The 17,160-nt window shown below is 37.0% G+C and overlaps 1 protein-coding gene across 3 annotated transcripts in view; it reads right to left on the reverse strand.

Moving 5' to 3' along the window:
• The window catches only part of PRKG2 (protein kinase cGMP-dependent 2), a 107,448-nt gene that overhangs the window by 8,727 nt on the left and 81,561 nt on the right, over positions 1-17,160 (reverse strand). For all 3 annotated transcript variants that reach the window (XM_032400625.1, XM_032400622.1, XM_032400626.1), the window contains 2 exons: positions 4,302-4,465; positions 896-1,018 (listed from right to left, as the gene is read on the reverse strand). In XM_032400625.1, coding sequence (XP_032256516.1) covers positions 896-1,018; positions 4,302-4,465 — 287 coding nt within the window. The remainder of the gene's footprint in view (positions 1-895; positions 1,019-4,301; positions 4,466-17,160) is intronic.

Here is a 17,160-nt window from a genome sequence, read left to right on the forward strand (position 1 = left end):
TTTATAATAATTATGCTTTGGTGAATTTTAAATTAAAATTTAACATTTTTTCTTTATGTATTTATTCATTCATTTTTTCAACAATATTCATAGGCCAAGCAGCTGAGTACAGGGAAATGAAAAACACATGCCCATCTCCAGTATACACACACACACACACACACACACACACACACCCCGGTGCTTTAAATGAGCTATGAATAAGGATGTTATCTTACCAACTTTGCTGAGAAAAAACGGAAATCTTTAAGAATCATTTACATCTGAGCTGGAATCTTAGAAACATGCAGAGATTTCTGTTGGCAACCCACAACTAGGTTTCATGTTCTAAATTTACTAAATGCTAATGCTTTAAAAAACAGTTCAAATGTGCAAAAAAAAAAAAAGAAAGAAAGAAAACAGTGACAAAGCAAAGTTTAAACACAAATTCCAGAAGTCTTCTGTTCTCTAATATATTATTTTTAAGGGTAAATAGAAATTAGGAATAATTTAAAATAAGGCCAGAGAGGTACTGTTTTTTAAAATGAAGACTGACAGAGGGCAAGGAGTGACACTTTGTCACCACCACTGGTTTTCTCTCAAAATAACAAGGTTGTTAATTAATTACTCCTTTATTAAACTAATGTTCTTTTGCCTTAATACAGATAAAGATGATTCCCAAAGATAAGCTGATTGATAACTGTAGATCTCTTTTAAACTGTAAGCAGGTACTGTGATTCTGTAACATGAAGTAAACTCAAACTCCTAGTGAAGAAATGATTTCCTTTAAATATAATTTAGCTACATAGAAAAGTACAAAAAGTAAATGCATACCTAATTTTAAATTGTGTGGACACAGAAATGAGAAGACTTCACACATTCCCCAAGAAGTAGGAGTTTTAATTTTCATTCTCACCTGCAAAGTCTCCGAATCAAATCCTCAGGTCGCCTTGTGATCTTTCTGGGAAAATCTATTTTTTCAATTCCTTTGAGAATCAAATTGTAGGTCATCATTTGGTCAATCCCAGAAAAGGGAGGGCTGGAGAAAAGCCAAAATAGGACACTAGGACCAACATGTCAGACACATTTACAACTGACTTTCTTACCTTTTCTTCCCTTCCTCCCTCCTCCTTTCTCATTAGTCATTGTATTAAAAAATCTGGATATATGCTAGAAAATAATTTCATTGATTTCATATCACTTAACAAATGACACACGTACACATACAGGTGATTTGTCAGTTGGTGATAATCACTAAAAAGAAAACTCAAGGAGGGGACAGAGTGACAGAGAGAGGTGTGATCTTCTTAAACCTGGTAGATGGGAAAAGCCTCTTCATAAGTTGACAATTGAGCAGTGGTATCAATGAAGAGAAGGGGGGAATGAGCCGCATTGTTATCTGTAAGCAAAAGATTCAGAGACAGCAGGTACAAAGGCCATGAGTCAGGAGTGGCATGGGTTGCTCTGCCAACGGTGAGGAGGGCTGGGTTGCTGGGGGAATAAGTAAGGAAGCAGAAGAGGGGTAGAAGCGATGAGGGTCTTATCATGTGAAGCTAGCGGGTGATGCTAATGGCCTAGGAATGTACTCTGAGTCAGATGGTGGAGTTTACAGCAGTCAGAGTAAGCTTTTTAAGAAAAAATGTGTCAAAAATGACCTTTGACAGTGCTAGCAATGGGGGAAGGAAGGCCTGATGGCCTGAACTATGATGGTAGAAGTGAAGGTGGTGAGATGTGGTTGGATTCTGGATCTATTTAGATGGTAAAGCCAATAGGATTTGCCAATGTTGTGAATGTGGTGTGTAGGAGAAAGAAAAGATTCAAGAATGATGCTGAAGTGTTTTGACTTATGGAATGGAACTATTGCTTACTAAGAGAAGAAAGGCTGGAGTGGGGGCCAAAAGTGGGCGTCCAGAGGTCCAGAGCATGTTATGAAATGTCCAAATTGAGTTAGGTTTTAAATGTCCAAACAGAGATGCTATGCAGGCAGCTGAATTTGTGAGGCTGGCATTCAGGAAAGAGAGCTGGAGGTGTGATTGTGGGGTGTCATCAGACAGGATTTCTGGCCAGGAACTTGATATCTGCCAAGGAGTGAGTAGATAGAAAAGAGATCAAGGACTAAAGTGGCCCAATGTGGAGAGGTCAGGAGGATAAGAAGGATTCAGCAATGAAGACAAAGATGGAGCCAAATAAATGAGAGAAAGGGAGGTCCTAGAAGGCATGTGAAGAGAGTACTTCAAGGGAAGTACTGCTAGGGTGAATAAGAAAGCATTGGGAATTGACCACTGAATTTGGATAACGTTTTAACTCACATGCTTTGCTATTAAAAATACTTTATTCTATTGTGTCATTTAATTTGAAGATGACTTTCATGAACTACTCTGCTATATCTTGGCCATGCTTGAGACCTTTTGCTAGTGAGTTCCCACTCTCAGTAATAAACATGAAATAAGGTTGGTGCAACAATCTATGTCTTGCTTGTAAAGAAAATAAGATACGAAAAAATAAAAAAAGAAAATGAGGTATGAAACAAAAAGCATTGCTCTATTTTCAATACTTTTGTATTTACAGTTATGTTGTGTTTGTTGTGTTGTGCTGTGTTTTAGTTCTTTTTCTCATTTTCCTTTACCTCCTGACTCTCTAGAGTTCAGGGCATTTAAAATTAACTTTTTTCATGCCCTACCCTGAAAACCTTTTTAAGAACAATTTCTCAAGTTCTTGACAGTTCAAAGCCACTTTAACAACTCCAAGTTATTGGGGATCCCCTTTCCTTATTCCCTCACTTTATTTCCTTATTCCTTGTAGAAGCTTATTCCAGCTGATAAAGACTGAGTTCTATATTCCCTAGCTACCACACGAACCATCATGTATTTCTTACAAATGCAGCTGACAAATTTCACAGGGATGAGGAACACATTCTTGAAACAGAACTCCTTGTGTCCCAAGATAGTAAACATCTTTCTCTCTGAAGGACAGTCTGGAGAATTTTCTCTTCTATCCATCAAAATCTTAAGCAATGACTATTTGAAAATAAATACAGATAATCTAAAATAATCTTTCATATCTGTTTGCTCAATGCACGTGGACAACGAAGTCGAATATACAGCCACAGGTAATCAATCTAACGTTAGAAATTTGCAGTATAAAAGTTCCAGGTTTTATGAAACTCTTTTTAAGTATGTGTTGAGACTTGAATCCCCATCAAAGGGCTCATTTCAGTATTTCATATGCCATTCCATAAGCAAATCTGCTCTGAAAATAAGACTGAGAATATTTGCTTATAAAGGTTTGTAAGGATGATCAAAACAGTTGATGAAAAACAAAGGGAAAAAAACTGAACTGTATCCTGTGGGGATGTCCATGCATTACATTAAAAATGCATATGTTATAAGGCATAGGTGTGTAATGGAAAGTGTGTCATATTTAGGGTTAGAAGATCTGGGATCAAATCCCTGACCTTAAGCAGGTAGCAGGTAGCTCTCTGTTCTGGCTGTCTAATCCATAACATTTAAGTCATAAAATAAAAAAATTCCTTCTTTAACTTCCACACAAATTCATAAAAATTAAACTAGAGGATACACATGTAAGAGCTCTGTAAACTGTAAAGTGCTTTACAATGTGAGGTAATATTACATAGAGCCTATGTATGTGTATATGCATGCGTGGGTGTAAATGCATGTGCACGTATGTGTATGCATGCACGCATGATGAATATTTGGGATCCTGGATTCATTAATATAGCCCTTTAATCCCTCCAGGGGCGACAATTCAATTTGAACTGCTAAACCTCCTGCTGTGTCTGGTCTCTGTTCATTAGCACCTCTACAAGACGGTTGACAAGGACATTAAAATTTAAATCCAGCAATGTTCCTTTCTCTTAAGTTTTCTGGTTAATGATTTATTGGGAAGATGGAAGAACGCAGCTAAATTTAGTTTCATTGTTTAATGGATTTAATCGGAACATGATTACAATTTTCTCCATTACAAAAAATATATATGAGAGGAAATAATAACAGCCCACAGCCTCAATTCCTCTCCTTATTCTTACAACGGAATTACCAAAACCTTCACACAGTTAACATGTTATCTATAATAACAGGCCTTGCCATTTTAGGTAAACCAAAGCAATTCTGTACTTCTTTCCTGTACCTTCTGGAATGTTTTCTCCATGTTACAAACCAGCAAGCATGCTATATGTAAAATATACAAAGGGGAAAAGTCATCACACTTAATCAAAAATATTTCTAAAAATTAAACTCTTAAATTATATATTTTTTATCATTAGTAAATTATTTTAATACTTCTGTGAACTTGAAGGTACTTACTTGCCGGTTAGGAGCTCATACACTAGAATTCCCAGAGACCAAAAATCCACACTGAAGTCATGTCCTTTGTTGAGAATGACTTCAGGAGCTACATACTCTGGAGTTCCGCAGAATGTCCATGTTTTCTGTCCAGATCCTATTTTCTTAGCAAATCCAAAGTCAACCTGGAAGACAATGTCAAAGACATTTTCAGAGACCATAAAACTCATGTTCTTCTTTACGTGTCCCTCTAACTTCTCCTACCTTCTGTCTATACCTCCGCCCTTCCTTTCTCACACACACACACACACATACACACCACTGACACTCTCATTTATTCTTTTGCAGAACTAGGTATAAATCTAGTTACAATGGAGAAAGTTCCATGCACACACCTCTATGCCCATGACACCTAGAAGATGAGAGGAATGGCTAGCATAGACCATTACAACAAATGTAAAGCTCAGAGCAAGCAGACAAATAATTTTCTAATCAATGGTGGCATTCATTAGGAAGAGGAGAGAAAGGGGAAGTGATCGACCCTGGTGCACTTTAAGTTCCATCATAAAATGAAAAGTAATAGCAAAATTGAGAGTTTGGGAAAGGGACCATTGTTGAGAGAAAGGGAGTCTTAAAATTCTGATCCATCTTTAAAAACCATGATACACAATGTCTGCATCCTCTACATTCTGACATTCCATAGAAAAAGCCAGGATCACCTCTTCTCAACTTTGGCCAGACTATGGACACTTTGAATCCTTCTCCCGCAGGTCAGCTGTGAATAGCACCTGAATGAACTTATTTGCCCTGAAAAGACACAGTCAGCACCCACCATTGGCCAGGCTCTGTGCTAGGCTTACAGATACAGAGCTGCCTAGGAGAAACTCAGAGTGTTGGGAATACTTACACATATGCGATTAATATTATTTCATGTGATACATGATAGAGTAGATTATGCAGAGAGCCAAAAAACATATACTTCTGGAACATTAGGGAAAAGACCACTGGGGAAGATGTCATTAGGAGGCTGATATCTGAGCTTGGCCCTGAACGAGGATCAGGAACTCTCCTCGGGGAATAAGTTGGTGCTACCCTCATCTGTCTTTTCAGAATAGGCCCCTCCATTTCTCTGAGACTCTATTCAATGAACCAACTCTGTGCACAGAACAGAGATGAGCGAGAAGTCTGGAGCAACAGGAAGACTCGCTCACTGAATGGGAGCAGTGTACATGACTGACATCCTGCCCTGCAAAACAAACAGTTGGTTTCTGTCCACAGGCGTTATTTAGCATGTACTCTTCATCTCCAATACATACAGGTATTATTTTAATAAAACCGCCCTTCACCTCCCTGAAGTAAACAGACACACAAATTATACCTGAGCCTCAAGGTTCACATTTTAAGAGTTTCATTATGCACATGGGCTATCGCAATAACATGGCAATAATATTGAGTAAAAGAATAAATAAATAAGGTTAACATATCAAAATAGGCCCTCACCTGAAAGAGTATGTCAATGAACTATAAAATCCAGCCCTCGTTTATTTATTCGAATACTAATATTTAAATTCTTTGTTTTATCTTAAATAAATCTCTTAGAAATTTAGCTTTCCACTAGTGCTTTTTAGTACTTATCATGCAACAGCAAGGATTTCCTTATTAGAAAAAAGGAATTTAAGCAGCCTAATTTGAAGTGGGATTTTACTGTTTTCTTTTATCTATAGAAAATGACTCATAAAGATTTTATCTAAGGGATGGCTGGGGATACTATGAAATTAAAATTTGTAACCACCTGAGATTAGCTTATATACTTATTCCTCAGAGGAAGAACCAATATGAAAATCCTAGCTAATTTTATAAAGACTGAAATTTAAGAGACAAGAAAGCAATGCTTATAATTGCATTTGTGTGTATGCACATATGGAAATATTATATTTTGTTGTTTTATAATAGCCTTTCAACACATTTTTTTTCATTGCATTTAAGTTTTCCTTTTAAAACTGATTGGGTGTTCATTAGATGCTTAGGAGAGTTTTTCTAGCTCTGAAAATGGTGAATTTTAATTTGAATAGCTGGTTTTGCTTTTGTAGTATTTAAATATTGACCCACAGAGATGGCCATAATTATACTAAGATTTTAAGATTTATGAGAACTTACCACTTTTCTTTGATCTTATCAACTTTAGTCTAATCCATTTGGTCAGAGGAAATTGACACTCAGACCTATCCAAAGTCAAATGCCTAATCAAGAAAGACCCAGATCTTCTGATGTCAAGTTCTGTGTATTTTCTATAACCATTCACATCACCTCTGTCTTATACCACCCGTGGATTCCACCACAAAGTTTCAGCCTTTTGTTTTCTTTTAAGATTTTATTTATTTATTTGACAGAAAGACATAGAGAGAGAGAGGGAACACAAGCAGGGGGAGTGGAAGGAGAAGCACGCTCGCTGCTGAGCAAGGAACCCGATGTGGGGCTCGATCCCAGGACCCGGGGAACCGGGGATCATGACCTGAGCCGAATGCAGACGCTTAACGACTGAGCCACCCAGGCGCCCCAAGCTTCAGCCTTTTTAACACTATCTCTTCTAGGCGACAGAAATGTAAGTTCCTTCGTTCACTCACTGAATAGCTATTGAATACCAGTATGTACCAAGCACCAGTCCTCTCAGAGATGGCATTCGAGAGAAAGAGGAGAACTAGCATAAAAATAGAAGATCATATATAATAATGCCAGAGAGTGACATATGCTTGCAGAAACACATGGCAGAGTGGGGTACGGCAATCAATAGGAATTTTATTTTCAATAGGGTGACCAGGAAAGGGCTCTCTGAGGAGGTAGCATTTGAGCAGATTTCAGCAGCAATCTGACTGAAATAAGAAAAAGGCTCTGAGCAAGAGTGATTCTGACAGAGAAGGAGCAGCGCGAAAGCCCTAGCCTTTGGGAACGTGCATGGTAAGTTCAAGGCTCCGCAAGAAGGCCAGTGTGGCTGGGCCACTATGTATGAGGGGAAGAGAGACAGGAAGCGAAGGCAGATTAGGTACTGGTCTGGTAAACCCCAGAAAGAACTTCAGTTTTGTTTTTGTTTTTTTTTTTTGTCTAAGAGGCCACTGGAGGATTAAGAGGTTATACATGTCCTGACTAATGTTTTAAAGGATCATTCTAGAAGGCAAGAAAATATTCCCACACTTTTTTTTTTAAATTCTACTCACAAAACTGAGCTTTCAGGAAGAATATCCAGAGAAGCTACACACAGGTTTTCTCTTGTCTCTATTAAATTTCCATTATGAAAGGCAGCTTACATGATGTTGAGAGTTTAAACACATCAAGTCTCCAAAGATTTTAATGAATTAGAAGGTTTTTAAGATGCTTCTAAATCTGCAGTGGTGATTGCATCATTCAGAAATAGAAAAATTAGCATTGTGGCTTGCTGGAGCCCGTGTCCAGTTAGTATTAGCTTTTTCCCAGAAGTTTCTCTCTGGGTCAGTAAATTTGTCAGCTATTGGTTCTCTTGGTCACATAAAGAAATGGATACAAAATGACCAGTCTAATTAAACCAAATGAGTCATGGGGACATAACATTCCAAAAAAATATTTATGTGGAATTTTCAGGGCACCTACTTTGCCCAAGTCTAGACAAGGGTACAAAGGAATCTGTTGATCCTGTCTGCAACAACCAATGATGATTTCATGTCCTTATGATACTAATGTCCATCCACTAAAACGGGCAACAGTGGATGGCTTCCACTGGATGGGAGTGGGGGAGGCTAAGGTATGCGTCTTTTGTGGCAACAACCCATTCTTTATGGGGGTGTGGTGACTCACCCCAAATACTTAGTGCGTTTACTCGAAAGTGGGCAAGTTGAAGGGGAGCTCTGCATGCATGAGCACAAACTGAAAAAAAGTTTTGGATGCTCATCTCCTACGCCACCACCTCTCTGAAGGCTTCCTTGGATTTATAGAACCAATTCCTTTCTCCTCTGAGGTGTTTAACACTGTTTATCTTCCACAGTTACATTCCTCGGGGCAGCATCCTCTAGTTGTGTGTGAATAAATCTAGCTCCTTGAGGAGAAGCGTTATATCCTATTCATTTTGTAACCCCTACTGCATTTGTAACACAGCAGATGTTCAACACCTGTTTGGTGAAAAAAATCTGAATGAAGAGATAACTGTTAACATCAGTTTCGGTAAGATATGTAAATGCACATGTATATGTATGATCTTCACAACAGCTTGGGGAACGAGCAACTGTTATCCTGATGTTAAAGAGGAGAAAATTAAAGTCTAGGAAGGTCATGGATATGGGAGGTGAGACTTGAACCAGGTTCCAAAGGGAACCTTCCCATTATATATAAATCGATGAGGAAGTAGAAGATTTTTAAGAGAAAAGAAGCAACATATATTCAGCACATTGGTGGGAAAAGCTTAATCACTACTTAATAAGTACAGCTAATAATGGTCTAGCAGAAAGAATATAGTGGGAGCTGATAATTACTTTTATTTGTCAAATTAGAAAAAAAACCTGAAACATAAACTAATGTGACCCATATGCAGGTTATAAAGCACCCCCATAGCTACCACCAGGTTAACGGAGCAGAGCCAGTGCAGAAGCCCTGTGTGTTCCTTCCCCGGCATCCTACTGCACATTGCCAAGAGGTCACCACTCCCCTGACTTTGGTGTTCATTGGGTACTCGCATTCCTTTCTAATATTACCACATATTTCAGATCCTTAAGTAAAATAAGTTCTCGTTTTTAAAAACTTTAGATAAATCTTACAGCTGTTCTCAGGCAAACTGCCTATTTTCATTTAAAATTATCTTTGTGAATTTAATTGATATTGGGGTACATTTATTTTCACTGCGGTATCATACACCACTGAATTAACATGAAATGATTTTTTCTGTCCATTATGCTATTGATGGGCATTTGCCTAATATCTAATTGTGTGCTATCACAAAAATGCTTCTATTAATATCATTTTCCATATTACCTAGCAGAGGTTTATGTAAGATGGTAGAATTACAAGATCAAAGATGCAGTGTCTTCAATTTTACTACATGTTGTCAAATTACTTTCATTAGGGATCAGACTGCATTACCCACCTCCTTCCCCAGCAGTAATGCACAGAGTTCCGGTTGCTCTACATCCTTACTATCCTTTAGTGATAACAACTTTTATTTTTGCCATTTGTAAGTACTAAATCACTGCGGTTTTAATTTACATTCCCCCCGCATTAGTAATTAATTTGAAGGATAGCATTATAATTTGGATATCTGAGAGAATTTCCTCCCACCCTCTTCTTGTTTGCTTTCAGAAATGTCTCTTGCTATTCTTGGCCCTTGGTTAGTCTATATAAACTTTAAAATCGGTTTGCCAAACTTCATGAAAAGCTTTGCTGGAATTCCACTGAAGTGTATCTAATCTGTATATGATTTTGGAGACTTCATATCTTTTTGATGTTGAGTCTTGCTATTTTGAAACCTCTACATCTTTCTGATTTAGGGTTATGCTAGAGTGACTGTTGAACAAACATATCTAAGAAAGTATAAAAGCTTAAACTCTACATTAATTTACCTCTCTTCTCATAATGAATTTTCTTGAGCAGTAGGGGGATCTCTAAGCAGTGGGTCAGGGACACAGGCTCCTTCCATTTTCTTTTTTTAAAGATTTGAGAGAGAGAGAGAGAGAGAGAGAGAGTGCATTTTCAGGGGGAGGGGCAGAGGGAGAAAGAGAACTAGAGATGAATCCCAAGCAGAGTCCCTGCTGAGCACAGAGCTCAACATGGGGCTCAATCCCAGGAACCTGAGATCATAACCTGAGCTGAGATCATGACCTGGGCCGAAATCAAGAGCCAGACACTCACCCGACTGAGTGACCCAGGCACCCTTGCCAGGCTCCTTCCACTTTATGGCTCTGCCAACTTTAAATCTCAGTATTTGTAAGCCGCAAGTCATAAAGACTGGGTGGAGATCATCTGCAGAGGTCGCTATCACCCAGGCCTGATCATGGTGCACAAGCATGTCAGCTCAAACTTCACTAGCTAGAACTGCGCCACAGGGCCACAATCAGCCAGCCACAAGGAAGAATGGGTTATGTTGTCTAGCTCTGTGCCCAGAAGAAAGAGAATGAGCTTATTAATCTACATGTTTTTAATGTCTTTCTATAAATTCATCTATGTTTCTCAATAAAGCTCTTACACATTTTTGTTAGATTTATTCCTAGATACATTATATTTTTATTTCTATTATGTAAACATATATATATTTGTATTTAAAAGGGTATTTGTATTCCTATTTATCAACTACGTTTCTGATATTTAAAAATACACTGAGTTCTTATATTATTAATCTTATATCCAGCAATCATACTAAACTCTTCACTTAATTTTAATAATTTGTTGTTATATTTTGGATTTCTACATAATCATATCACATAGGAAAATAGGTTTTGTTGTTTATGTCTCAATCTTTCTTTTAATTTTCTTTATATCTTCCTGCATTGGGTTAGAACCTCCAACAAAATATAGAAGTGCTTATTTCACTGACTTCTAAAAGCATACTTCTAATGTTTCATCATGTTGTACAGTGTTTGCTCCAAATCCTTGTTAGGTATCTTTCATTGGGTTAATAAAATTTATTTCTATTCCTGGTTTGCTAAGATTTTTATCATAACTGAATGTAGAAACATATCAAAATTTTCTTTGCATCCATTGCATCGATTAAAGAATTGTTTTTCTTTTTTAATCTATTAAAATGGTGATTTGGTTTAATAGAATTAATGTTAAACTATGCTTGAATTCCTGAGATAGATCCAATTTTGTTATGATGTCTTGTTTTAATTTATAGTCAGTTTGCTAATATTTTACTTATGATTTTTACACTAAATTTATGAGCTGGATGGGACATTAATTGGCCTTCCCTAGGAGTTTCCTTTGGAGAACCAAGTTTACAGTAGCCTCACAGACTAAGATGGGAATTATCTCTTACTGCTTTCTGAAGGAATTCACACCTGATTAGTATTGTTAAGTCGTTGAAGTGAATTCTCTGGATGTTCAGCTATAGACTGTGTCTGTACAAGATTCCTATGTCAAAGCTCTAATCCCCAATATAATGATATTTGGAGGTGGGGCCTTTGGGAGGCAGTTAGGCCACAAAGGTGACATCCTCATGAATAGGATTAGTGTCCTTATGTAAAGAGACGCAAGAAAGATGATCTCTGTCTGCCAGGTGAGGACAGTGTGAGAAGACAGCCATCTGCAAACCAGAAAGAGCCCTCACTGGAACCTAACTATATATATGATGTCACATATATATATAACATGTATAGTATATACATAAATAAATAGATATTTCACATATAGTAAGTAGTAAAGTTGCCCAAATACTTTCTAATCCACATAAATCTCTACTTTAACTGAAATGATGTTCCTTCATAATAGTATTTATCTGTAAATACTATTTGAACAACATTTCCAGTTTGTTACTTTTATTAGTCTTTTCAAAACATCAACCTTTGGCTCTGTATTCCTTTTATTTCATCATATTTTATTAATTAATATTCTCAACTTTTTTTCCCATCTTTTCTTTGGTTTTATTGTTTCTCCCATTTCCATCTTCTTAAGTTAAATGCTTAGCTCCTTAATTTTTAGCCTTTCTTATTTCCTAGTTGAAACATTTAAGACTATAAATGTTACTCTATCATTTTAGTTGTAACCACACGTGTTCATATGTAGTGTCTGTTCTGCAGCTCAGTTTTATAATATGAAATTTCTTCTTCACTGATTCTTGATTTATTTTGAAATATCCTTAAAATTCCAGTGAGATGAGTTATGATTTTTTTAGTGGTTTCTTCCTGTTTTTTTTTCTTTCAAATTTTGTTTTTAACTTCTAACTTAAATACACTGACATCAGTGAACAAAACCTTTATGCTCCTATTTTGGGAGCGAGGAGGAAGATGCCCCTCTGACCTTTCATTCATTCTTATATGCTAAGCAAATTTCTAAGTCTGGCAGTAAACACCATATAGCATGGTTTCTGCCCTCATGGGGCTATTAGCATAGAGGGGAAGACAGATCATGAAGAAGCAGGCAATAGTATCAACATTTAATATGTTCTACATTGTATTTTCTTACATAATGCTCACTATAGGATTAAAAGTTCCTCTATTACCACATGAGAAGTATTACTCCCATGAGTTAATAGAACAACCATATAGAATATTTACTGATGAGTGATGAGTTAATAGCATGACCATATAGAATGTGTATTGATTTATTGGATTATTACCAAGTTTTCTGCTGAGCAAACCCAAGAAGGGAAACTACTACATTAATTCTGCTTGGGTTGAGAACAAGGTGGATTCTTCTTTAAACTCTTTAAGTACTGTCCTACACCTTATTATTTTCCTTGATTCATTCATGATAACCAAAAGAAACACTCTTAACCATTATTGCCTACATCAGCTTTTCTCGGCCTTGAAAGTGGAGAAAGATTCAGGAAATTATTGGATGGGTGGGTGAGAGATGGTGATGTGACGTTCTTTTAGTAATATCTGCTAATCCTTGATCTCCTCTCAGTGTGTTTACTGATTAGAGACACCTTGGACCAGCCAGAATTCATTTGGAAACAAATCTGGCTGGCCATCTCAATTGTGAATTGGGGAAGAATTGTAGAATGAAGTCTTCACCCCACACTACAAACTCATCCTCTGTAATTATCATAGAAAGGCACATCTCTACAGCCTCTAGAGAGACATTTCCAAAACCCAGACCTTTCTCTTACATGAGTCTTTTTCCCCATGGTTTCACTGGTCATGCTTTGCTGGTAAAATAAAACAGAACAAAACAAACAAACAAACAAAAAAACACTGTTCCTTTCTTTCTGTCCTTAGATATCTGATCCCTCACAGATATTGCCAAGAAATGATGTAGGAAGATGAAAAACACCATTTAATCAAAATCGGTGAATGAGGCCAAGTTCAGCCTTACATGAAGTCTTTCATCCTCGAAGACTTGACATCCGAGGCTGGACAGCCCAGTGTCCATCACCCAGATGTGCATTCTTGCTGTGCTGTCACCAGGCACCTCCACCACCCCCATCCTTACTGCAATCCCCTCAGGAACTCTCAGGGGAACAGCTTGGCCAGGCCGCCAGCCGGCAACCCAATTCCTATTTCTCATATTTGCTGAAACTTGCTTAATGGCCCTAATGGATGATCACATATCATTAATTTGTATTCTTCGACTCTTGGGAACAATATTCTATAAGCCCATTAGATCAAGTTTATTAATTGTGTTGCGCACATCTTCTAAAGCTTTAGTGCTTTTTGGTCTGAATGTTCCATCAATTTCTGAGAGAGGTGTATTAAAATTTCCTACAGTGGTTCATTTCTCCTTATTAGTTCTTTCAAATTCTGCTTATTTTTGAGGCATTTTCGTAGGTAAATAAAAGATCAGGATTTTTATATCATGTTGGTAGAATGAAAGGATAACACTTTGTATCTCTAGCAACACCCCTTCCCTGATAATGAAACCAGTATTTCAATTTGTTGACTATTTCCCAGACATATTTTTTCTGTCCTTTTTCACTTCCACCTTTCTGCAGCCTCGTGCTTTAGGTATGTCTCTTGTAAACATCATATAGCTGGTTTTTATTTTTTAAATAAAATAAATATTTGACAATCTTTGGTTTTGATCTGGAGAGCTGTCTACGCATGTTAGATTTCTTTCTGTTCTCGGTGCGTTTGCTTTCTCTTGGATTGTTTCCTAGGTTTTCTGTTTCTCTCTTGCTGCCTCCTTTGAAGATGACTGACATTTTCTCCTACTTTAATTCCAATTATACCAACTCCCAGTTTTCATGTCGCTGCTGTTCAGTTATTTAGTGTTTTCTCATTTTCAGTACTAGATAGCAGAATGAGAATGATCCCTGTACACCATCATTTGAAGAGATTTAACATGTTTACCATCTTTCTAAGGTTGCATCTCAGAGGATCATTTTTCAACTCCCTTAAGCACATCCTTTGTATGAAGGTGGTAAACACCCTTCATCCTTGTTTGAAAACGCCTTTGTTTCGCCCTTTTGAAAGATAGTTTCCCTGGGTTTACAAATCAAGCTTATTAGTTATTTTCTGTCAGAATTTTAAAAATACTCCTCCACTGCATTCTGGATTCTCTTGTTGCTATTGTGATGTCAACTGAAAGCCTAAGTTTTACTCCTTTATACGTAAACTGTCTTTTCTCTTTGATAGCTTTTAATACTTTGTTTTTGTTGTCCCCTCCCACAATAAATCTCACAGTAAATCAGGGCTGGCCCTATGTGACCAACAGAATATAGTGGAAGCACTGAGATGCGACTCTGAGGGTAGGTCTTAAAAGGCATTGTAGCTTTCCCTTGGATGACTCATTCTGAGGGAAGCCAGCTGCCATGCCATGAAAATAGTCAACCTCTAAAGAGGCCCATTGTGCCCCCAAATAACAGCCAGCATCAACTTCCCAGCCATACGAGTAAGTGACTTTGGATTCGGATGTCCTGGTCAAGCCCCAGACAAGCTTCCAAGTGACTGAAGCCCCAGCCAACATCTGACTGAAAATTCATGAGAGACCTCAAGTCAGAACCACCCAGCTGAACCACTCCCCAAATTCTGACCCACAGAAATGGTGAGAGATCATAAATGATTCTTGTTGTTCTAAGCCATTACATTTTGGAGTGATCTGTTACCCAAAGATAGGAGCCACAACAAATACAATTTGTCCCAGATGGGATTTATTTGGGTTCCTTTATCTGATGATTGTTGTTTCTTGTAATTCCCAAAAAATTCTCAGCCAGTGTTCTTTAAATACTGCTTTTCCCTCATTTTCTATATTATTTTTATCCTGGACTCCGATTTATAATTTTAAGAACTTCTCACTCTGTTCTCTTATTTTTCATCTTTTTTTGGTGTCTCTATGCTACATTCTGTGTAAATTACTTAAATTTATCTTTTGGTGAACTGATTTTCTCTTCATTTGTGAATCATCTGACATTGAACCTATTACATTTTTCAAATTGATGTGTAATTTACACACAATAGTGTGCATAGGTTTTTGGCGTACAGTTGAGTTTTGATGCAGATTATCCATGTAACCACAATGACCATATAGTCAAGATACAGACACACTCATTCCATCAGAAAGTTCCTTCATGCCCCTTTCCAGTCGAATGCCTCTCCCAGGAGCAGCCATTGTATTGATTTCTACCATGGATTCCAGAATGTGAATAAACGTAATCATACAGAATATACTCTTGTATCTGGCTTCCTTTGCTCAACATAGTTTTTAGAATTCACTCACATTGCTGCTTATTGTAATTCATTCCTTTCTACTGCTGAGCAGCATTCCATTGCTGAACATACTGCCACCACGTTTATACATTTAGTTGCTGATGGATATTTGGGCTGTTTCTGATTTGGGGACTTTTAGAAATAAAGCTGTGATGAACAAGATTTTGGAAGACATGATTTCAGTTTTCCTAAATAAATACTAAGGAGTGAAGTTTCTACCTGGAAGTTGAATTTTTTTTGTCTTAGATTAGGTGTATGTTTGACTCGATATAAAACGGACCGACTATTTTTCAGTTTTCTTTCTCCACTAGTAATTTAGGAGAAAGTCCTCACCAACACTTGGTATTGTCAGTCTTTTAAATTGTAGTCATTTTAGTGGCTATGAAATGGTTCCTCTTTGTGGTTTTAATCTGCATTTCCTTGATAATGACTTATTAATGGCTTATTAATCATTCCTATGTCTTCTTTTGTGAAGTGATTTTTCAAGATCTTTGACCATTTTTTTAAATGGGTTGTCTTTTTATTATTGAGCTGTAGGAGTTATTTGTATATGTCCCAATACAATCAAGTCCTCTGTCATATAAATATGTATTGCAAATATTTTCTCCCAGTCTATGGCATGACAATTCATTCCCTAATGTATTTTAATTATCAGAAGTTTTTAATTTTGATGAAGTCTAATTATTATGGACTGCATGTTTGTGTCAAGCCCTCATGATGCGATTAGAACCCTTATAAGAAAAGAGCTCCCCCCAAACTGTGTGTGTGTGTGTGTGTGTGTGTGTGTGTGTGTGTGTGTCTTTCTCTCTCATGTGAAGGAATGAAAAGGCAGCTCTCTGCCAGCCCAGCAGCGGGTCCTGACCAGACAGATACCAGACCTGCCAGCACCTTGATCTTGGACTTCATGGCTTTAAAACTGTAAGAAATAAATGTTTATTATTTAAGTCACCCAGTCTATGATATTTTTATTATAGTAGCTTGAAATTTTTATAATTAATACAAATTAATACTATTTGTATTCTAAGAAACCTCTGCCTACCCCATGTTGTGAAAATATTACCATATTACCATGTTGAGTTAATTTTTCTATATTGTGTGAGGTGGGAGCAGGTTCATTTTTTTCCCCACATATGCATATCCAGTTGTTTCAGCATCGTCTATTGAGAAGACTGGCTTTTCTCTTTTTGCTAAAAATCAGTTGATTCTATATCTATCTCGGACTTTATTCTGTTAGATTATGCTATTTGTCCTGTTATGACACTGCCTTGATTACTGTAGTTTATAGTATCAGATACTATAAATTCCTCAGTTTTGTTATTCTTTTTTCAAAGTGGTTATTAACTTTTCTAAACTCTGAGTTTCTGTGTAAATTTTAGAGTAAATGCCTCAGTTTCTAAAAATGTACCTGCTCTAATTTATATTACAATGACCTTAAATCTGTAATTAATCTGGGAAGAATGGACATCTTATCAAATATTGAGTTATCCAATATGCAAACATAGTATGCCTTACCATTTAGTTATATATTTTTACTCAGTAATATTTTGTGGTTTTCAGTGTGG

The sequence above is a fragment of the Phoca vitulina genome, unplaced genomic scaffold (assembly GCF_004348235.1).
Source record: "Phoca vitulina isolate PV1807 unplaced genomic scaffold, GSC_HSeal_1.0 scaffold3, whole genome shotgun sequence".
NCBI lineage: Eukaryota > Metazoa > Chordata > Mammalia > Carnivora > Phocidae > Phoca > Phoca vitulina.